The sequence below is a fragment of the Spea bombifrons genome, chromosome 4 (genome assembly GCF_027358695.1).
Source record: "Spea bombifrons isolate aSpeBom1 chromosome 4, aSpeBom1.2.pri, whole genome shotgun sequence".
NCBI lineage: Eukaryota > Metazoa > Chordata > Amphibia > Anura > Pelobatidae > Spea > Spea bombifrons.
Window position 1 is genome coordinate 104,130,111 of NC_071090.1, and position 22,285 is coordinate 104,152,395.

The 22,285-nt window shown below is 40.9% G+C and overlaps 1 protein-coding gene and 6 non-coding genes across 7 annotated transcripts; all 7 read left to right on the forward strand.

Annotated features, from left to right (window-relative positions):
- The first annotated feature begins 569 nt into the window (after window positions 1-569).
- LOC128493009 (U4 spliceosomal RNA) lies at window positions 570-710 on the forward strand. The gene has a single exon (XR_008354202.1). It is a non-coding gene; the product is annotated as a U4 spliceosomal RNA (small nuclear RNA).
- Window positions 711-5,923: 5,213 nt separating this feature from the next.
- TRNAH-GUG (transfer RNA histidin (anticodon GUG)) lies at window positions 5,924-5,995 on the forward strand. Its single transcript has one exon. It is a non-coding gene; the product is annotated as a tRNA-His (tRNA).
- A 5,485-nt stretch (window positions 5,996-11,480) lies between these two features.
- On the forward strand, window positions 11,481-14,139 carry LOC128490728 (lysozyme C-like). The gene is made up of 3 exons (XM_053462755.1): window positions 11,481-11,764; window positions 13,441-13,519; window positions 13,964-14,139. Exons 1-3 carry the CDS (start codon window positions 11,530-11,532, stop codon window positions 14,022-14,024), a joined length of 375 nt encoding a protein of 124 aa, XP_053318730.1. The 5' UTR covers window positions 11,481-11,529; the 3' UTR covers window positions 14,025-14,139.
- A 1,068-nt stretch (window positions 14,140-15,207) lies between these two features.
- LOC128492936 (U4 spliceosomal RNA) lies at window positions 15,208-15,349 on the forward strand. The gene has a single exon (XR_008354148.1). It is a non-coding gene; the product is annotated as a U4 spliceosomal RNA (small nuclear RNA).
- A 3,823-nt stretch (window positions 15,350-19,172) lies between these two features.
- Window positions 19,173-19,245, forward strand: TRNAK-UUU (transfer RNA lysine (anticodon UUU)). The gene has a single exon. It is a non-coding gene; the product is annotated as a tRNA-Lys (tRNA).
- Window positions 19,246-19,757: 512 nt separating this feature from the next.
- Window positions 19,758-19,830, forward strand: TRNAN-AUU (transfer RNA asparagine (anticodon AUU)). Its single transcript has one exon. It is a non-coding gene; the product is annotated as a tRNA-Asn (tRNA).
- Window positions 19,831-21,567: 1,737 nt separating this feature from the next.
- Window positions 21,568-21,640, forward strand: TRNAE-UUC (transfer RNA glutamic acid (anticodon UUC)). Its single transcript has one exon. It is a non-coding gene; the product is annotated as a tRNA-Glu (tRNA).
- Window positions 21,641-22,285: the final 645 nt, after the last annotated feature.

Here is a 22,285-nt window from a genome sequence, read left to right on the forward strand (position 1 = left end):
GTATTCAACTATGTATATTTTATTCCGCCTATTATCATTGGATTGGCGTCCTCTGACAAAACCAGTTTCATCTTTATGAATTAAAAGTGGACAGGTTTTGATCTGTCAGCCGGCATTGCTGATTATATCATGTGACCCTGAGATTATTGAAATAATAACTCATTAACAGCCTGTTCAGAATATTCTATGTAGCGATTCGCCAAATGTGTCTCATGAAAATCTCAACTTTAATTTAAAGTCATTTAAACATAAATGACAACTTGTCATTTAAACATAAACTTAATTAAATCACCTTGATTTACTTTGAGTTTTTAATTGAATTACCTGTGTGGAATAGAAAGGAAACAGCTCTAGGCCGTGCTTTATATCTGAGGCACCACAACAGACAACAGTTGGACAGTTGAACAAAAGGTGTCTGGGATTTGTTGCCATGGCAACACTTAGAGGCGGGTCCAACCATTCATAGTCTAAGTAGCATATCAATGCCCACAATGCATAGCACATCTGTCTCTCCACAATAAGAATCAAGGCTGACTGGAGGTTGATCCTCGTTCGGCCATGCAATTGTTAGCTTTGCGCAGTGGCAGTATCATAGCCAATGAGGTTTATCCGAGGCGTGATTATTGCTAATTGAAAACTTTTCCCAATACCCCGCCATGATGACTTGAAATATAGTCAGCAATGGCAATTTTTGACAGTCTCCCAGGAGACTGATAAACCTGGTAAGAAAAATAGAGGAAGTATTTGCTTGTTCAAGTTAGCGGGTTATCAAAGCTTTTATTGCTATATTTGTGTTTGGCAAGTATCTAGTATGTTTTTTCTTAACTTAACAAATGTTTTATTATCGTTATTTATATCTCCAGCTGGAATACACTCTGATTTTGCTGGTTTGTGAAGGAAAACCAACTCATGCTCTGTCACACTCTCTCGTGCTCTTATTAACTCTGTCTCATGTGCAGCTTATCACTGGTTGCGGATGTATGTTCATTGCGCAGACCCTTTTCAGAAAATATAAGTGTTAATGGGATCAAACCTTTCTTTTAGAAATGTGAATGGGTTCCTTTTTACTTGGTTTTGGCATGGCTGTTACACATGTGAGAACCTATTAGAGCATGGCAGATATCAGATGAAGTATGCAACTAATATTATAGATTTCCCAAGATCAATATCTCATGTGCCTGGCAGACTATTAGATTCATACAAATGCTGTATTTACAAACTTTGCCAATTTCATGCATTTGTATGAATCTCTGATAACGAGGATGGACCCAGATGAAACAAACTAAAACAAATGGCAAAATCGCAGAAATTTTGTTAACATTTGTTAATTGGCTTGACACTTTTTGGTGCTATTTTCTAAATGTATTTCTACACTGAAAAAATAAACTTCTGCTGCTGTCCCAGACTCCCAGTAAATTAATAAAATGAACTATACTTGTACAGCTTCTCCAATCCACTCCAGTATATTTTCTACACTACGGAATTCACACTTGCTACATTTTTATTTTTTCACTATTTTTATTTTTTCTATTTTTTTCATGTATCACATTTAATAATTTACCAATCAAATCTGGATTCCATTGACTTGCATGGTTCAATTCAGGGCCCACAGTTCTCAGGAGGGTCTAGAGCAGACCTGGGCAAAGCACGGCCCGCGGGCCACATCCGGCCCGCTGAATAGCTCGGACCGGCCCGCAAAGAGTGTCCTGGTGACTCACCAATGAGTCCGGTGTCCCCCCCCGCCCCGGTCACTTACCTTAAACTCCTGTGTTGGAAGCGTTTGTCTCGGGTGCCGGCGCTTTACGCTGGGCGCCGGCATATGACGTCAGACGCCGGCGATCAGCAGTGAAGCGCCGGCACCCGAGACAAACGCCTCACGCTTCCAACACAGGAGTTTAAGGTAAGTGACCGGGGCGGGGGGGGGAGATCCTGAGAAGGGGGGGTTAGGGAGTTAGAGGGGAGATACTGAGAAGGGGGGGTTAGGGAGTTAGAGGGGAGATACTGAGAAGGGGGGTTAGGGAGGGAGGTCTTACTGTGTGTGTGTGTCTTACTGTGTTTGTGTGTGTGTGTCTTACTGTGTGTGTGTGTATCTTACTGTGTCTGTGTGTGTCTCACTGTGTCTGTGTGTGTCTTACTGTGTCTGTGTGTGTCTTACTGTGTCTGTGTGTGTCTCACTGTGTCTGTGTGTGTCTTACTGTGTCTGTGTGTGTCTCACTGTGTCTGTGTGTGTCTTACTGTGTCTGTGTGTGTCTTACTGTGTCTGTGTGTGTCTCACTGTGTCTGTGTGTATCTTACTGTGTCTGTGTGTGTCTCACTGTGTCTGTGTGTGTCTTACTGTGTCTGTGTGTGTCTTACTGTGTCTGTGTGTGTCTCACTGTGTCTGTGTGTGTCTTACTGTGTCTGTGTGTGTCTTACTGTGTCTGTGTGTGTCTTACTGCGTGTCTTACTGTGTTCATAGCTTATTCAGTTATTGTAATAAATATTTTAGCCCATTTTTTAGCTCAAAATATTTTTTCCTTTTTTTTCTCCTCTAAAATCTAGGTGCGTCTTATCAGCAGGTGCGTCTTATAGAGCGAAAAATACGGTATGCACTCCGAAGCCTTGTTCATTTTGTTCACTTCTGTGCTGTGCTAATAGTTATTCAGGCCTTACTTATTCAAGCACCTCTACCAATGACGTAGGCTTGAATAACTTTATTAAACAGCACATAAGTTAACAAAATGGACAAGGCTTCGGAGTTTGTAGTTTGTAGAGGTCTGGCCCTCTAAAACCATTCCAATTTCTCATGTGGCCCCATGGGAAAATTAATTGCCCACCCCTGGTCTAGAGAGACCTTCTTGAAAACTTGTTCATTTTTTATTAGGTTCCATCATCTCTTGCAATGCGTTGATCACCTCCTAAGCTCTTTTACATAGTTACATAGTTCATAAGGTTGAAAAAAGACCTAAGTCCATCAAGTTCAACCCTTCTACCTAAAAGAAGGCAAAAAACCCTAATTAAGCTACTTCGAATTCTGCCATCAGGGGAAAAAAAATTCCTTCTTGACTCCAAGAGGCAATCGGATTTCTCCTTGGATCAAGAAGCTCTAAAATAGTAATGTTATTCTATTTATAGCCCTGTATGTCATGCCTTTCTAAGAAAATATCAAGGTCCCTTTTGAAGGTATCTAATGTATTGGATAACACCACCTCCCTTGGAAGTGAATTCCATATCTTTATTGTCCTCACTGTAAAGAATCCCTTCCTTTGTCGTTTATGAAACCTGCGCTCTTCCCGTCTCAGAGGATGACCTCTTGTTCTTTGTATATTTCTGTTAATGAACAGGTCACTGAAGAGCTCTTTATATTGGCCCTGCATATATTTATATAATGTAATCATATCCCCTCTGAGATGCCGTTTTTCTAGCGTATATCATTTTTACTTTTTTAGTCTCTCTTCATAACTAGTATCTCCCAATCCCCTTATTAATTTCGTAGCCCTCCTTTGCACTTTTTCTAATTCCATAATGCCCTTTTTAAGCATATTCAAGGAGAGGTCTTACCAATGACCTCTAAAGAGGCAAGATAATATCCTCCTCTCTTGAATCAATGCCTCTTTTTATGCATGCCAAAACCTTATTGGCCCTCACAGCTGCTTGCCGACATTGCGCACTGTTATCAAGTCTGTTGTCACCCATTATTCCTTATTCCATAAGACCTTCTTATTGGTAGTTTCCCCCAAGGATATTCCATTTAAAGAATAGGTTGCATTTTTATTATTTTTACCATAATGCATAACTTTGCATTGAACCTCATCTGCCACTTGCACGCCCAGTCCCCAACTCTGTCTAAATCTTCAGCCAATTTCTGATCCCCGTACAGACAGGGCCGGCCGAAGACTTAACGCCGCCTGGGGCGAAGTTTAAAATGCCGCCCCCCCCGCCGACGGGGGGGGGGGGCGGGACAGCGTCATTTTAAACTTCCAGTCCAGAGGCCTTGTCTACCTTAACAGTATTTAATTGCTTGAGCACTTTTTCTTGTGTCAGCCAATCCCATGTTTGCTGCAACGGTTCCTTAAAATTAGCCAGCAGGGGCTCCGTCATTGGTTCTTCCTTGGTATAAACAGAAGAAAAAAAATCATTTAAGATGTCGGCTTTCTCTCTGTGCTCACTAACCAAATTTCCAGTTTCAGATAATAACGTACCAACATTCTCTACCTTTACCTTTTTCCATTTACATACTTTTCTTGGGATTGGTTTTACTTTCCTTGGCAATAAGTTTCTCATTTTCTAGTTTAGCCATTTTAATCTCCTTTTTGCAGGCTTTGTTGGCATCTTTGTATGCCATAAATCAGGGCCGGCCCTATAATGGGGCAGACTGGGGCAATTGCCCCAGGCGGCACTTTAGAAGGGGCGGCACTTTAATGCCCCAAGCGCTTTTTTTTTTTTTTTTGAAGCGGAGGAGAGGGGGGGGGCACCGAGTGGTTTTCGCTTACCCGATCGGCGCCCCTCTCTCTCTCTCCTCTGCGGCGAGTCTCCCTGTTCGATCCCGGTGCCGGCTTGTAATGCAGAGCGCCGGAAGTGACGTCAATTTCCGGCGCTCAGCATTACAAGCCGGCACCGTGGCAGAGCAGGGAGTCTCGCCGCAAGACTGTTTAAAGGTAAGTACCGGGGGGGGGTCGTAGATTATGGCGTCGGCGAAGTTTAAAATGCGGCGTTTTAAACTTCGCCCCAGGCGGCTTTAAGCCTTCGGCCGGCCCTGCCATAAATGATACTATCGACCCCTCGCTTTTATAATGCTTAAATGCCAATTGTTTATTCCTTATTTCCTGTTTTACAGGTAAGCCACATTGGCTTTGATTTGTTTCTTTTGTATTTGTTTCCCATAGGTATATATTGGGATGTGTAACTTTTAAAGCAGTTGTCCACCGCCATATTGTATATGGCAGACATTGATGCACTGGGGAGGGATCAGACAGGGTTCCTGGAGCAGATTTTGATTTTGCTGAATGCCTCGGCATCAAGGCAACACATCAACATCTTTTAAGTGAAGAAAGACCCCTTTTATGCCATGACGTGCAAGGTACTTTAGTGGTTGTTAACTGACCGTTTTTCTGTGATGTACCTGGCACGTCATTGATCATTAAGGGGTTCATTTACATGGTATAAGTCTTCTATTGTGCGTCACTTGGTGACCGCAACAAAGGCATTGATTCCTTTGCATTGGAGCGACCCTGCCCCTAATTCATTGTGGGTGTGGGTCTGGCGGGTGGATCGGAGGTGGATTTTGGAGGAATTGATACACTCAGCCACTAACGCGCTCGATCGGGCTTATCGCCTTCCTTTTCATTGTTTATGAACTCCCTTTTTTCCCTTCTGTACCCTGTATATTTGAAAATTCAATAAACATTGATTTACCCAAAAAAAAATAAATAAATAAAGTTAGCTTGACAAGATGGCCCTGAACTAAATTTGTGATCTTGCAAACTTGATGCGCGACTTGTTATGTCCTGTTTATAACTAAATAATAATATTAATAACGATAATATGAGTTAACAAATGACCATAATAAGTAAGACATAGTGGTGGTAGATAATGGATCAGCCTCCCATCAGAAGTGGTAGAGGCAGATCTAGTAAGGAAATGTAAACATGCATGGGATAAATAAATGTAATGTAATGGGATAGGCATATAGCTGTCCTGAATCTAAGACAAGACCAAGGACTGAGTAAGGTTTGATGTCTCTACATCAGGAGAAATGGACAGACCTAATGGGCAGAATAGTACTGAAAGCAAAGTTGGATGAGATTACCCATATACCATGGTAGCCAAATGGCTGGGATTTTCTCAGTATAGTCAAAAACAATGTTTTGAGCAAATAATTCATTCAAATTCATAGCCTTTCATCCCCTGTGTGAAAAGCTTTCTACATCATGTCATGTGGCTCGCCGTGATCGTATAGTGGTTAGTACTCTGCGTTGTGGCCGCAGCAACCCCGGTTCGAATCCGGGTCACGGCAGTTCTTTTCTCGGCTGTGAGTATATAGTGCCAGCAGATTCAACAGCTCTGTTACAACTGCCACAGTCTACATTGTAAGCTCGCAACAGCAGGGCCATCTTTTCCTTTTATACCAGATCGTTATTGTGTGTGGTTTATAGTTATTTTACTGACTTGGCTGTAACAGAGCTAGGGAAGCTGGGGGCGCTATATAAATGTAACACTTTTTACTTTGGGCCTGACATCCATCATAGTGTGTACACCCTGGCTGGCGCCTACAGGAGATCCTGGCCTCTGCATAGTGGAGAGTTAGGGGTTAATATGACCGTTTGGCAGTGCCTCCACCTAGTAATTACTCCAGGGAATTAGAGTGTAGTGTACTAGGACACATATATAACTCAAACACAAAGAATGTAAAGTTGTCAAACAGATGAACTCATGTATTAGTTTAGATCAGGAACCGACAGCATTTCAATAATATCAACAGGTATACAGCAAACAAAATATAGCTGAATCAAGCCCAGTCCAAATTACCTGCCTCCCCAAATAATTAGGAACCCAACCTTGTATAGTTATCAGTCCCCTGGGGTAACGTTGGTGCACATAGATGTTGGGGCCCTTGATGGAGGTAATACTTCCCTTGAAATGTGTAGTGATGGTCTCAATGCCTGTAACTAATCCTGAGTACCTTCCTCTGATATCTGGATCTGGTGCAGTCTGGCAGCTTTAGCTTCTGTAGGCCTTAGTTTGAAGTTTGAGTATGCGTGATTGAGGGAATGAAACTGAATGAATGAGTATATGAATCAGTGTGTGTGTGTGATAGCATGGATGTGTAAGTGGGGGGGGGCATGGTACAGGGTGGCTGTAAGTGATGTGCAGACCCCATACTGCTGGCAGCATCAATACACAAGGGTGGCAGCTAGCCAAGTTACAGCATGTACTGGTTGGCTTGGCATGATAGGAGTGTGATTGCTAACAGCAATCACAGTCTCATCATGCCTAGGTTCCAGCTTTTACTGGTTGCCTGGGTATGATAGGAGTGTGATTGCTGTTAGCAATCACACTACTGTCATGCCAAGTCATATTGTTGAATATTAATTTATATATGATTGTTGACAGCAATCACACTCCTATAATGCCCAGTCAACCAGTACATGCTGGAATCTGGGTATGCCTGAGATTGCTGTTAACATTCACACATATATATAATTTCTTTTTTTATTAAAAGTGTGAGATTTTTTATTATTTTTAAAGTTGGGGGTCATTTTTGGTTTCGGCTAAGTGAACCCTGAATTTTCGGTTTTGGTCCAGAACTTTCATTTCGGTGCATCCCTAGAATAAATAGAACTATTTCATTTTTACTTATCCAGAATCCTGAATTTGTAGGCACAAAACTTTCTAGGCCCAGAAATCAGTGAGAGGAAAAGTAAAGGTTTTGTGTCATTTACTTTATTTTCATCTGCATATCTTATTTATATTTTCTCACAGTGAAAAAATGAGTGGGACCCTCACACGTATACAATTCTGATGAAGTGGCCCACTGCAGAAACAACTTGAACACCCCTGCTTTAGCAAGTCCCTTCCCCTTCACCCTGGTAGCTGATTCTTCATAGATAGAAAGTCTGTGCCTGGGAAGAGACACAGTTTGTAGGCTGCAGACACAAGGTAGTTTTATTAAAAAATGAATTTCAGCTAGGGTTAGTTAATACTCCAGCTCTCGTGACTCTCAGCCAGTCTGCCAGTCTGATATCTTAAGCATCATGGGAAAGTGAGTGCAACTAGAGTGCCAAATATTACAACTACTGTGTCCTATTTTGGTTCCAAACCTTTATGTCCCTTTTTACCACCCTCTAAGTCCCCTCTTTTTTGTAATACATTAGAATGCTGCACTACACAACACAACATTAAGTTTTCTTGACAACTCCCATGAACCAGCAATAGTGGCTGGTAACTATAGATTGGGTTTTGGGTGGGGTTTAACGATTAGTCTTCGGTACAAACACTACATTTTGTTGACTCCGTCTTCAATATTATTCAGCAGCCATATTGCTGTCTGAACTTCATGGGAACTGTAGTTATAGACTGGGGTTGTGGTGGCCGACACTACACACTAACTGCAGCTCCCATGATATACAGTCAGCCGTTACATTACACTGTATTACATTTATTTATTAAGCACCAGCAGATTCGTACAACAAAGTCAGTAAAATAATTTAATATCACACACAATAACAAAATGGTGCAAAAGGAAAAGAGAGGCCTGGCCTTGCAAGCTTACAGTTGAGACTAGGGTAGTTGTGGCTAATCGTTACCGCCCCAGCTATTATAAACTAAAGTTCTCATGTTGCGCAGGTTCATAATGGTCTGTAGCTACTACAGAGGTCATATAATATTTCCTATTAATGGGTTACTAACACTTGCCTTCCATAAGGAAACCCCTCTCCTGAGCCAACAAAGATGTGGGCGAGGGGGTGGGCGAGGGGGAAGGGTATTTTGCCCCCCCCGGAAAAAAAATCCTGCGGACACCATAGGTAAGACTTAGCAGCCAAACACCAAGTCGAGAGAAAGTTCAGTTTAGGACAGGCTGGCAAACACCAGGAGAAAACAGAAACTAAATCTGGTACAATTACCAGTATAATTACTATTATTACTATTTAAAGCCCTGCCCTTGATGCTTCTTCTTGCACGAGATCCTGTTGGACTGCATGACAGCAATAGAGATCCACCAATGCCAGGTTACTCTTTAATCAAGGACACAGATTAGAGACTTGGCACTAATACAGTTTTAGGCACTAGAGCTATTTCAGTGTTACTTCTGTGAATACAAACATATGAAACACACCAAGGGCCTCCTCGTATTAGTGCTCCATACCAGTAGGTCCAGGCATTAGCATGGGTTAGATTGACCTAGTGTCTCCATTTTCAATGGACTGAGTCGGATTACTGCCCAGGGTTACTGTTTGTGCAAGGATAAATTACTTTATCGCCAGAAATATTTGTGTGTGTGTATGTTTATGTCTATATCTATCTATCTCTTTCTCTGCCTTTCTACTGTATGTTATTGTAATATACTGGCTGAAGAATCTGACAGCGGTACATCACCGCTTTGCACCACAGATGAACCACATGCTAGCAACAGGCTCCCACCCAGACTGGCTCACACAAGGTAGTACGGTGCTAAATGACCTTGTTGTAGGACATAAAGAACCTGTGTACCAAATTAGTGTTTAAATATACTAAAATGGTACATCATCAGACATATATATTGTGATGGAGTTCCCAGAATTGTGACAAGGCTGCCAGCTTTGGAAGGCAATCTACCATAATTTGCTCTTGGGTAATGCAATATATAATTATAATCAATTAAGCACTTCTGATCAATATACTTTGGGTTCATGGGGTGGAGCATTTTTAGGAAGGGGTGAATCAGTGCTCCAACGCCACCTAAGAATGTTCCAACCACCTAATTGCACTGACCTTCATCCGATAAATTCAGTCAGTCTGTTCCCTGTAATAGTATAGTATAGTAAGGAGTATGAGTTTGATTGTGCCTGATAACTGGATTTACACTACTGCTCAATTGGGTAAGAGTTTTGTTTATTTTATTGATTCTGTTTTCATCACCTGAAAATAAATTAAACAGATTTCCTCACAGAGACACCCCAATTTTACACGACACACCCAGATTTAATCAGACACACCTAAATATTTCAGATATATATTCTGTAGATCGGACATCATTCATCCATTCCTTTGGATAGAAAGAAGGCGGTAAGACTCCCTCAGAATTATTGGAAGACGGTAAAGTATACAGTATATGACACATATAGTTAGTTCTGCTATTATTAGGAATATTAATATATCACTAGATTCATCAATTGTGATTCAATTTCTCTTTCTATCATGAATATATGTGAGTATTCCGTTATATAAAGGTATAGAGTTGTACCGTGTTAACCATAGGAAGAGAGAAAGCAAATTTGGTAAAGATGAAGCCAAATATATAATATGCCTGAAGAGGAGACTTAGTCTTGAAAGCTTGCAATCCATTGTAGGTCAGTTAGCCATGAAAGGTATTTTATGCTTTAAATTATTTAGTAAATGTGACATGGCAAATTGATTGATGATATGCTATATTATTTAGTTTTTATATTTAATAATTATAACTGACTGTTGGTGGTATAATTTAAAATCAGTAATTTCTATCTCATATTATAGTGCACTCCAATGTAAATTAAACATGTTTAAATAATTTACCCGACATTATGATAGATAGATTAAATGTAAATAATATTAAGAATATTTTAATTAAATGTTTTTGTATAAATAGAATAAACTTTCATTCCACATTTGATTTTCTAAAAAGAATTATACCTAATTCATGGCTTTGCATACTTAATTTATGAAAATTCTAGACAAATTCTAGACACATAGAAAAATGTGAATGTGCTTAGATCTAAATAGAATTGGAGCAGTATATATTGCTGGGTTTTATTGCTTCTTGGACACTGGTTTAGGGCAATGAAAAGTCTCCATCAAAGTGGTTACGTTTGGGCCAGCTCAGCCCTTAGTGCCACTTCAGCCCTTAGTGAATACTACTCATGAGACTGTCTAAACTTTTTTTTTGTTTTTTTTTGTGTGCATAGATCTACAAGATGAACAAGAGTTTAAACACGAAGGGGGTTCTGTACTTGGCCATCCTTATCAGCGTAATAATAGGGACGCATGGAAAACGCTTCACTAACTGCCAACTTTTCAAAGTTTTGAATGAAAATGGGCTGCATGGATTTCATAAATATAGCACGGCTAATTGTACGTATATTTTTATACAGTAATGCTCCCTTGCCCTTGCTGAGTTGCTAATAGTGACTTGTGAGAATTTGAACAGCTTGGGTCATCCTATCCTAAAATCTGAGATTCTCTCATCTAAACAGGGTTTCACATCTAAATGAAGACCAACATTTATTAGCCAACAGTGCCTAAATAAGATCTCAAACATAGAGGACTTTATTAATGTAAAGCCTATTTTCTCTTGATTCCTACATTAAATTCTGGTTAGTTGAGAAAGTTCCTCAACTTGGACCTTAGCTAACCACTTTCTGTTTCAAACATTTCAAACTATGCTGTGTCTCTATTTTTTATTCTGTTATTCTTACATGCTCATAAACTCTACTTTGATGGAACCAAACATAACATTAGTTTTATCATGCACAACCTGATTATTTAAACCCAAAAGTAATATCAAATTATTGATCAAAATCTGAAGTTATATAACCTTAATTTACATGGCTGTTACCACTGTTTTGGGACTTAAACACATGAAATGAAGATGCTGTTTTTATTGTCTCCACTCACACTCCTTCCTTTTGAGCCAGACTGAGTCAAGTGACAGGCTTAAGTCTGACTTCAGCCTTTGATAGTCCACCCATGTGTTAAACATTAAAACAATATACAAGCTGAAGAGGAAAGCCACATTGACCAAAACTGATGCATGGAAGCAATGGTCAATCGTTTAGTACCTTTACTATTCACTTATCCCAGACATACAATACAGATATGCTTTACATACACTGTGCAACCCTGTTTTTTGATGATGTGTGTATATTAATATGTATATTCATATATTCACCAGGGGTATGCCTTGCCAAACACGAGAGTGATTATAGTACCACAGCCATCAACGACAATGGCCCTAGCCGGGACTATGGAATATTTCAAATCAACAGCAAATGGTGGTGTGATGATGGGAAGACACCAGGAAGTAAAAATGCATGCGGAATCAGCTGTCAAAGTAAGTGTTCTAGGACCAAGTATTTCAAGATAAACCCTGGAGTGGTCCATTTTATCAGGCTTGAGGAAACTCTCCAATTGAACCTTTCTGTAGATTCTATCTATTTACTGTCTTTTACTTACCATAACATTTGTTCATGTAGATTCGTTGTTATTTTTTGCAGTTTTAAAACTATTTTCACCCTGAAAGGCAGCATTCCAAATGTTACATTTTAACAAAATAGGAAGTACCGTAATCGTTTTGCTTCTTGACATCTTGATCAAACCATGACTGCTGGCAGCTATACTCTGTCTTAGTGTTTATGTAATATTTGAGGTCATTTGGATAAATTATCAACAAGTACTTTTTAGACGGAGAAGACTGATCCTCTTTAAAAAAAAAAAATAAGTATATTGAGCAAAATAAAACATACTGCTTTATGACAACACATTGTATAGAAAGCAAGTTTCTACCTCCCTCCCCCAACGATCAGCCACTATGTAACAAATGGTCATTAACGTCTCAGCAGAGTAATACCGTATTTGCTCGATTATAAGACGACCCTGATTATAAGACGACCCCCCAAAATCTGAATATTAACTTAGGAAAAAAAGAAAAAGCCTGAATATAAGACGACCCCAAAGGAAAAAAGTTTTACCAGTAAATGTTAAGTCATGTAAACTATTTTTTTAATAAAAGCTATGATTGAGAAAAATATTTTTTTTGTTTTTATTTCTTGTATTTTCCAACCTGTCCCCCAGTTACGCACATCTGCCCCCAGGTTGCCACTCCAATATGGCACTGTGGCCCATGATATGCCTTTTAACCCTCTATATGCCACTGTGCCCCATGGTATGCCTTTTGACCCCCTATGTGCCACTCTGCCTCCAGAAATGCCTTATACCCCTATATCCCATTCTGGCATTTAGGGGGTTAAAAGGCATATTATGGGGCAGAGTGGCATATAGGGAGGTATAAGGCATTTCAGGAGGCAGAGTGGCATTAAGGGAGTTAAAAGGCATTATATAGAGCACTCTGCCTCCAGAAATGCCTTATACCCCTATATGCCACTCTGGCATTTAGGGGGTTAAAAGGCATATTATGGGGCAGAGTGCTATATAGGGAGGTATAAGGCATTTCAGGAGGCAGAGTGCTCTATTAAATGCCCCCTTAACACCACTCCAGAAATGCCCTATGCCCCCATTTAACACACACACACCCTATACCCCCATTTAACTAACACACACACACACTCTCTCTCTCTCACCCCTCTCAGCCCTCACAGCAGGAAGCCCCGGTAAGTGTGTGTATGATCGGGGGGGTGAGACGGGAGGATCCAGGTCCCCTGTAGCGGTGCGGGGGATCTGGATCTTAGTCTCCTAATCAGAACTCTATTTGAGGTCTGATTAGAAGACGACCACGATTAGAAGACGAGGGGTATTTTTCAGAGCATTTGCTTTGAAAAAAACCTCGTCTCATAATCGAGCAAATACGGTACTTTCATCTTTACATTATGATGGCCCTAGCCCAGTGAGCCTCTGGTTCATGAATAACTTGCATTTTCCTGTATAAAACATACTTCCATGGACATTTGCATTCCTGATAACCAAACATAATTTTTGCGAGAATCTTAAATAATTCTAACATTATGTATATTTCCTGTAATCTTACCTCACGCTTCTCATTCTTTGGTTTAGGGCTTTTGGATGATAACATTCTTGATGACATAGAATGCGCTAAGAGGGTTGTAAGTGACCCCAATGGCATGGGAGCCTGGTAAGACCATGTTTTGAGGTTAAAAATATGTTATTGCAAGAATTGACTGTTTAATCCTTGTTTTTGTTAATCTTTGTTTTTGATCATTGACAAAATCTGACAATTATGTTTTACTTTACTTATTTTGTAATGCCATTGAGTACAGATAAATTCCAGATTTGCCCAATCCGATGCTTTTTCCGAATAGTTTTGGATATATCATAACCATTTTTGTCATGCTACACCACCATTCCACAGATGTCCTGCTCATAAGACTGATTTTGTTATTTAGGGAACCATGTAGCATGTTGTATGTCATCTTCACAACACATCTTAAAAACTAGTGCCATTTAAAACTTCAGGAATCCAGAGTAATAATTCTGCTAAAATACATCTATAGTGATCAGTAATTCATAGAAATAATAAAGAACATATTGATATGTCATTTTTTGCCTTTTGTTTTAGGGTTGCCTGGAGAAAGAAGTGCAAGGGGAAAGACTTGAGTCCATATACTGCAGGATGCTAAAATCATCTGTAAAGTATAACCGTGCAAGGAACCTGCTCACAATATACTATTTTTTGTTTAGCTTATGAAGTTTAACATTGTCTATTAAAGCTGAATCTCAAAAAAATAATTACATCCCTTTTCGCATATTAAAGTTTCTTCAAGCATAATAACTGCTTACCAGAGTTTGGATTTTTTTTTATTCTTATATCCATAAAGTAGAGATGGTAACAGGTGGGGCTGGTGGTCGGTGGAGGAAAAAAAAAAGTTCATGGGACTGTTCCGATGAAATCTAAAGTTGGCAAGCATGATCAGAAATATCATTTTAACGTTACGTTTGTCAAACTTTGCCAAAATGCGAAAAAGTGGGAGTTATTAAACATATTAAGTTACTAAACAGATCATTATTTAGAAAAGCAGAAAACTAATTATGTAAGATGTAAAAATAAATATTTCTATATGTCTATAAATAATTTATATTGTTGTGACAATAATTGAAGTTCAGGTAATCCCAAGGGGTTCACATACTTGTTTCTGCAACTGTATGCGTGTAGCAAATTTCTTAAGTGCTGAAGTGCAAAACTTTTACAACTTCCGAGTGTGTGTGTGGTTAACCTTTTCAATATGATGTCATAATAAAAACAATGTGCCACATTGATGGGTGGGATAAGTGGGATTGACACATATGTTACATATGTTACATATGTTACAATATTGTTACAAATATTGTGTTGAGGCCATTTTTTTCCTTTTTTAATTTGGTAACTCTACTGAAGACTCATTAACAGCCTATTGTGAAGATTCCATGTAGCGATTTGCCAAATGTGTCTCATGAAAATCTCAACTTGTTATTTAAACATAAACTTAATTAAATCACCTTGATTAACCTTGAGTTCTTAATTAAATCACCTGTATAGAATAGAAAGGAAACAGCTCTAGACTGTGTGACCCTGAGAATCTGCTCCTTCACACTGACATTAGTGCTTTCATTCTTTATATCTGAGGCACCACAACAGACAACAGTTGGACTACTGAACAGACAAAAGGTGTCTGGGATTTGTTGCCATGGCAACATTTAGAGGAGGGTACAACCATTCATAGTCTAAGTAGCATGTCAATGCCCACAATGCATAGTGCATATGTCTCTCCACAATAAGAATCAAAGCTGACTGGAGGTTGATCCTCGTTCGGCCATTCACTCCCTAGCTTTGCGCAGTGGCAGTATCATAGCCAATGAGGTTTATCCGAGGCGTGATTATTGCTAATTGAAAACTTTTCCCAATACCCCGCCATGGTGACTTGAAATATAGTCAGCAATGGCAATTTTTGACAGTCTCTGAAAGAGACTGAGAAACCTGGTAAAAAAAATAGAAGAAGTATTTGGTTATTCAAATGAGGAAGTTAACAATGCTTTTATTGCTATATTAGTGTTTAGCAACTATGTAGTGTTTTTTTTTTGTAAAATTAACAAATGTTTTATTATTGTTATTTATCTTTCCAGCTGGAATACACTCTGGTTTTACCAGTTTGTGAAGGAAAACAAACTCATGCATATATGTTCATTGTGCAGACCCTTTTCAGAAAATATGAGTCTTAATGGGATCAAACCTTTCTTTTAGAAATGTGAATGGGTTCCTTTTTACTTGGTTTTGGCATGGCTGTTACACATGTGAAAACCTATTAGAGCATGGCAGATATCAGATCAGAAGTATGCAACTAATATAGATTTCCCAAGAACAATGTCATGCGCATGGTAGACTTTTAGATTCATACAAATGCTGTATTTACAAACTTTGCCAATTTCATGCATTTGTATGAATCTCTGATAACGAGGATGGACCCAGATGAAACAAACTAAGACAAATGGAAAAATCGCTGAAATTTTGTTAACATTTGTTAGCAAGAGCAGGAGAAGAGAGCCCTGCTCTTGCCAGCTTACAATCTAGTAGGTGGTTGAGGGGGCAGCGAGACAATAGGAGAGGACTGCTTGGATGTGGTTGTGTTAATCTGGTTCCGATGATGTGTTGTAGCTGCTTTCTGCAGTGGTACTTGGTAATGATAATCTGAGCTATCAAATGACCATAATGAGTAAAACAGTGGTGGTAGATAATGGAACAGCCTCCCATCAGAAGTGGTAGAGGCAGATATAGTAAGGATATGTAAACATGCATGGCATAGGCATATAGCTGTCCTGAATCTAAAACAAGACCAAGGACTGAGTAAGGTTTGATGCCTCTACATCAGGAAAAGTGGACAGACCTAATGGGCAGAATAGTCGTTATCTGCTGTTAAATTCTGTTTCTAGTTGTCCTTTAAGTACTGAAAGTACTGAAAGCAAAATTGGATGAGATTACCTATATACCATGGTAGTCAAATAGCTGGGGTTTTCTCAGTATAGTCAAGAACAAAATTTTTAAGTAAATGATTCATGTACATTAACTGCCTTTCATTCCCTGAGTGTACTGGTTTTTCATCACTTTGTGTGGCTTGCCGTGATCGTATAGTGGTTAGTACTCTGTGTTGTGGCCGCAGCAACCCCGGGTCACGGCAGTTCTTTTCTCGGCTGTGAGTCTTCTTACAATTGATAACTTTTATGCACGGTAAACCATAAGAAAAAAAAGATGGGGACCCTGCTCAGTGTAGTATCCTTTTTTTTTGTAAATATAATTGTATTATTTTTCAATGAAACAACATAAGGAAAGGGAAAACGGGAATGGGTACGGGGTGGGAATCGGGGAGAAGGTATACAGATGAAGAGAACGGGCAGGAGGAGGGCACAAGGATACAGAGCTGTCCATGATAACCTGACGCAGCGGCCAACAGAATTCCAAAATCCAAGGCAATATCAGCAACGTGACAGTCACAGAAATATAGCAGTCCGCACAGAGTAGGGATAACAGTCAGCATTACCAGTCATGGGCAAACAAGAAACTGTGGAGCCTATCCATTTAAAGTTGGCATGATAGGGAATAATACACAGGGCAGATAGACCTCCCCACCACCCTCCCAGGAAGGAAATAGGAAATCAGGAAACGAGTGAGAAGGGGCACGAAGAAGGGGAAGAAAGAAGAGGAAAGGTATAACAGAGGAACATAAGACACAAACAAGACTCCAGGGGAGAAACAAAGGGGAAAAAAAGGGAAAAAGGAAAAAAAGGCGGAGGTCCCACCCGGCACCAAAGTGCCACGCTCCACAAATAAACATCATCACTGTAGCAGAAGAGGTTTAGTGAGAGGATCCGCCAGGAACGTGAGCCAGTGAAACCACGTCCGAAGGTATTGCACATGGCGGTCCTCGGAATGCATCGTCAGTTCCTCAAACACCCTGATCGACTCAACCCGTTCAATCCATTCGCGAAACGAGGGCGGGGAAGCGTCTTTCCAATGAAGAGGTATGAGCAACCGTGCCACAGTTAGTAATTGACGAGTCACCGACGGTTTGTAGCCAGCAACGGACTGGGGAGTATGACTTAGTAGGTAAAAACCAGGCAGGAACGGTGGAGGAAAAGTCTGAAAGGCGTCGAACTGTAACATGGACGCGCGACCAGAACGGGACAATCCTTGGACAGTCCCACCAGACATGGAGTAGAGTACCAGGAGCAGCGCCACAACTCCAGCACGTATCAGGGGAGTCGGGAAAAGCCCTATGGAGTGCCACAGGCGTCATATACCAATGCGTAAAGAGTTTGTAGGAAGTTTCCTGAGCCTTCGTCTGTCTGGAGCTTTTGTGGATCAAAATAAAGATCTTGTCCCAGTCTGTCTGGTCCAGTGTGATTTGTAGCGTCTGTTCCCAGAGACTCTGAAATCGTAATGGCGCAGCCCCCGGTTCCTGAAGCAGCAATTGGTACAGTAAGGAAACACCATGAGCAGGTAGATCAGGTCTGGTACATAACAATTCAAGAAGTCTCTAGTGAGCTTGCAGGACCTCTCAATAACTGGAGAGTTGACAGTACTGAAAGCGTTCCAGAGGGGAAGGCCCCGTGTCTCCGCAAATGTCCTCCAGGGAGCGCAGTCGATCTCCAGCAAGAAATTTTGAGAACGGGGCATAATCCGTCGCAGCCGTCCGCAAGTAGGGACCCTGAGCCTGTCCGGAAGGAAAACCAGGATTGCTCCGCAGTGGCAGCATCGGGGATGGGTAGGATGTAAGAACAAATTTAGTGTGGAGAGAGTGCAGGACCCATAAAGATGCAGATATCAAGTGGTGAGCATGAGCAAGGTCCCGAAAATGATGTCGCTGAAACCACGGGAGATGGCCAACAGGAACGCCCAGGAGAGACGATTCCATAGCTATCCACAATTTGTGCAAGGGACAATGCGCCCACTCCAGGACCCTTAAAAGATGGCAAGCGTGATAGTAAGTACGGGGGCAAGGCAGGCCCATCCCCCCACAGGACTTGGGGAGGACCAACGTGGAGAATTTAGTCCTGGATTTTCTGTTAGCCCACACAAACCTGATGAACATGGTTTTGAGAGTAGCAAAAATGCACGGAGGTATCCGAATGGGAATCGTTTTAAACAGATAAAGGATCCTAGGCATCACAATCATCTTTAGGGCACTAATCCGGCCAAACCAGGATAAATACTGCGGGGACCACCTGCACAGATCGCGTTGGAGGACAGTCAATAGTGGAAGAAAGTTGCAAGCGTACAGACGAGACAAATCACTTGTAAGCCAGACCTCCAGATATTTCAATTTACCGGCAGTCCACTTGAAGGGAAAATTAGGTGCCAACCGTTGGGCCTCCATCCTCGGCAGAGAAACATTTAAAATCTCCGACATGGTAGAATTGATTTTAAAGTTCGAGAGCTCCCCATATATTCGAAACTCCTCAATGATGCTGGGAAGGGAAATCCTCGGATTTGTCACAGCAAAAAGCAAGTTGTCCGCATAACCAAGCACTTTATGTTGCGTACCCCCCACCAACAGACCCCTGATATTCGGATTCTGTCTGACGGCCTCTAAAAATGATTCAAGGGACAAAATAAAAAGGAGAGGGGAAAGGGGGCAACCCTGTCGAGTACCATTAGTAATTGGGAAGGGATCTGTCAGGGCCCCATTAACCCTGATCCTAGCTGAGGGAGCGGTATATAGAGACAAAACCCACCTACAATTATTGAGATGTACAATTTATGGACCAAAACGTAATTGACTTTTCATGGTGCCAATGAAGCCCGGATAGCTCAGTCGGTAGAGCATCAGACTTTTAATCTGAGGGTCCAGGGTTCAAGTCCCTGTTCGGGCGTCTCGTATTTTTTTAACATAGTGGATTTACTCATTCGTCGCATAGCTCTCCAAACAGAGAGTAGTAGTTTAGGTCAGACCATCTCACCTTTATTGGGAACAAACACCTGGTAGAATGAGTAGGATGGGAAAAGTTCATGTGGTTTTAGGTTACATTTAAACCTTCAGTCTCTGAAATCAAATTGTGAAAAAAACACACACTTTAAGGTATTCAGTCACTGAGATGACACCTACAGCAACTGAAGTCAGATAGCTGAAGGTCCAGGGTTCAAGTCCCTGTTCAGGATGCTGTTTTACTTTTAACATAATGGATTTACTCATTCATTGCATAGCTCTCCAAGCAGAGAGGAGTAGTTTAGGTCAGACCATCTCACCTTGTTGGGGAACAAACACCTGGTACAATGACTAGGATGGGAAAAGTTCTTGTGGTTTTAGGTTACATTTCACCATTCAGTCTCTGAAATCAGATTGTGGGAAAAAACCCCACACACTTTAAGGTATTCGGTGACTGAAGCCCAGATAGCTCAGTCGGTAGAGCATCAGACTATTAATCTGAGGGTCCAGGGTTCAAGTCCCTGTTCAGGCGTCACATATTTTTTTTAACATAATGGATTTACCATATTTGCTCGATTATAAGACGAGGTTTTTTCCAGAGCAAATGCTCTGAAAAATACCCCTCCTCTTATAATCAGGGTCGTCTTATAATCAGACCTAAAATAGGTCTGATTATTAGACTAAGATCCAGATGCCCCGCAGCGATGCAGGGGACCTGGATCCTCCTGTGTTATGCCCCCACAACTTACCGGTGCTTCGTCCGGGCTGCGTGTAGAGCTCTACGCGATACAATCGCGTAGAGCTCTACACAATACAAACGCGTGGAGCTCTACACGCTTCCTGGACTAAGCACTGGGGACCCAGATGCAGGGGACCTGGATCCTCCTGTGTTATGCCCCCCCCCAACTTACCGGTGCTTCTGAGTCCCCGGTGCTTAGTCCGGGCTGCGTGTAGAGCTCTACGCGATATAATCGCGTAGAGCTCTACACGATACAATCGCGTAGAGCTCTACACGCTTCTCGGACTAAGCACTGGGGACTCAGATGCAGGGGACCTGGATCCTCCTGTGTTATGCGCTCCCAACTCAGAAGCACCGGTAAGTTGGAGGAGGGAGGGGGAGGGAGTGTTAAATGGGGGGTGTAAGGCATTTCTGGAGGCAGAGTGCTCTGTGAAATGCCTTTTAACCCCTTTAATGCCACGCTGCCTCCTGAAATGCCTTTTACCTCCCTATATGCCACTCTGCCCCATAATATGCCTTTTAACCCCCTAAATGCCAGAGTAGCATATAGGGGTATAAGGCATTTCTGGAGGCAGAGTGGCACATAGGGGGTCAAAAGGCATATCATGGGGCACAGTGGCATATAGAGGGTTAAAAGGCATATCATGGGGCACAGTGGCATATAGAGGGTTAAAAGGCGTATCATGGGGCACAGTGGCATTTAGAGGTTTAAAAGGCATATCATGGGGCACAGTGGCATATATGGGGTATAAGGCATTTCTGGGGCAGAGTGGCAAGCCTGGGGGCAGATGTGCATAACTGGGGGGGCAGGTTGAAAAAAAAGGGAAAAAAAAAACTAAATATTTTTCTCAATCATAGCTTTTATTAACAAACAATTGTTCACATAGTTTACATGACCTAACATTTACTGGTAAAACTTTTTTCCTATAGGGTCGTCTTATATTCAGGCTTTTTCTTTTTTTCATAAGTTAATATTCAGATTTTGGGGGGTCGTTTTATAATCAGGGTCGTCTTATAATCGAGCAAATACGGTACTCATTTGTCACATAGCTCTCCAAACAGAGAGTAGTAGTTTAGGTCAGACCATCTCACCTGGGAACAAACACCTGGTAGAATGAGTAGGATGGGAAAAGTTCATGTGGTTTTAGGTTACATTTAACCCTTTTTTCAGTCAAATTGTGAAAAAACACCCACTTTAAGCAACTGAAGATGGATAGCTCGGTCCTAGAGCATCAGACTTTTAATCTGAGGGTCCAGGGTTCAAGTCCCTGTTCAGGCGACTGTTTTACTTTTAAAATAATGGATTTACTCATTCATTGCATAGCTCTCCAAGCAGAGAGGAGTAGTTTAGGTCAGACCATCTCACCTTGTTGGGGAACAAACACCTGGTAAAATGACTAGGATGGGAAAAGGTCTTGTGGTTTTAGGTTACATTTAACCCTTCAGTCTCTGAAATCAGATTGTGGGGGAACAAAAAACCCACACACTTTAAGGTATTCAGTCACTGAGGTGACACCCACTGGGACTGAAACCCAGATAGCTCAGTTGGTAGAGCATCAGACTTTCAATCTGAGGGTGCAGGGTTCAAGTCCCTGTTCAGGCAACTGATTTAATTTTAACATAATGGATTTACCGTATTTGCTCGATTATAAGACGACCCTGATTATAAGACGACCCCCCAAAATCTAAATATCAATTTAGGAAAAAAAAAAAAAGCCTGAATCTAAGACTACCCTATAGGAAAAAAAGTTTTGCTAGTAAATATTAATTCATGTAAACAATATTTTCATATTTAATAAAAGCTATGATTGAGAAAAATATTTTTTTTTATTTCCTTTTATTTGCCAACCTGGCCCCCCAGTTATGCACATCTGCCCCCAGGGTTGCCACTCTGCCCCCCAAAATGCCTTATATCCTCTATATGCCACTCTGCCTCCAGAAATGTCTTATACCCTCCTATATGCCACTCTGCCCCATGATATGCCTTTTAATCCCCTATATGCCAGAGTGGCATATAGGGGGTTAAAAGGCATATCATGGGGCAGAGTGGCATATAGGGGGTTAAAAGGCATTTCTGGAGGTGTGTATATATATACATATATATATATATATATATATATATATATATATATATATATATATATATATATATACATATATATACATATATGTATATATATATATATATATATATATATATATATATATATATATATATATATAAACTCCTAACAGCAATCACACTCCT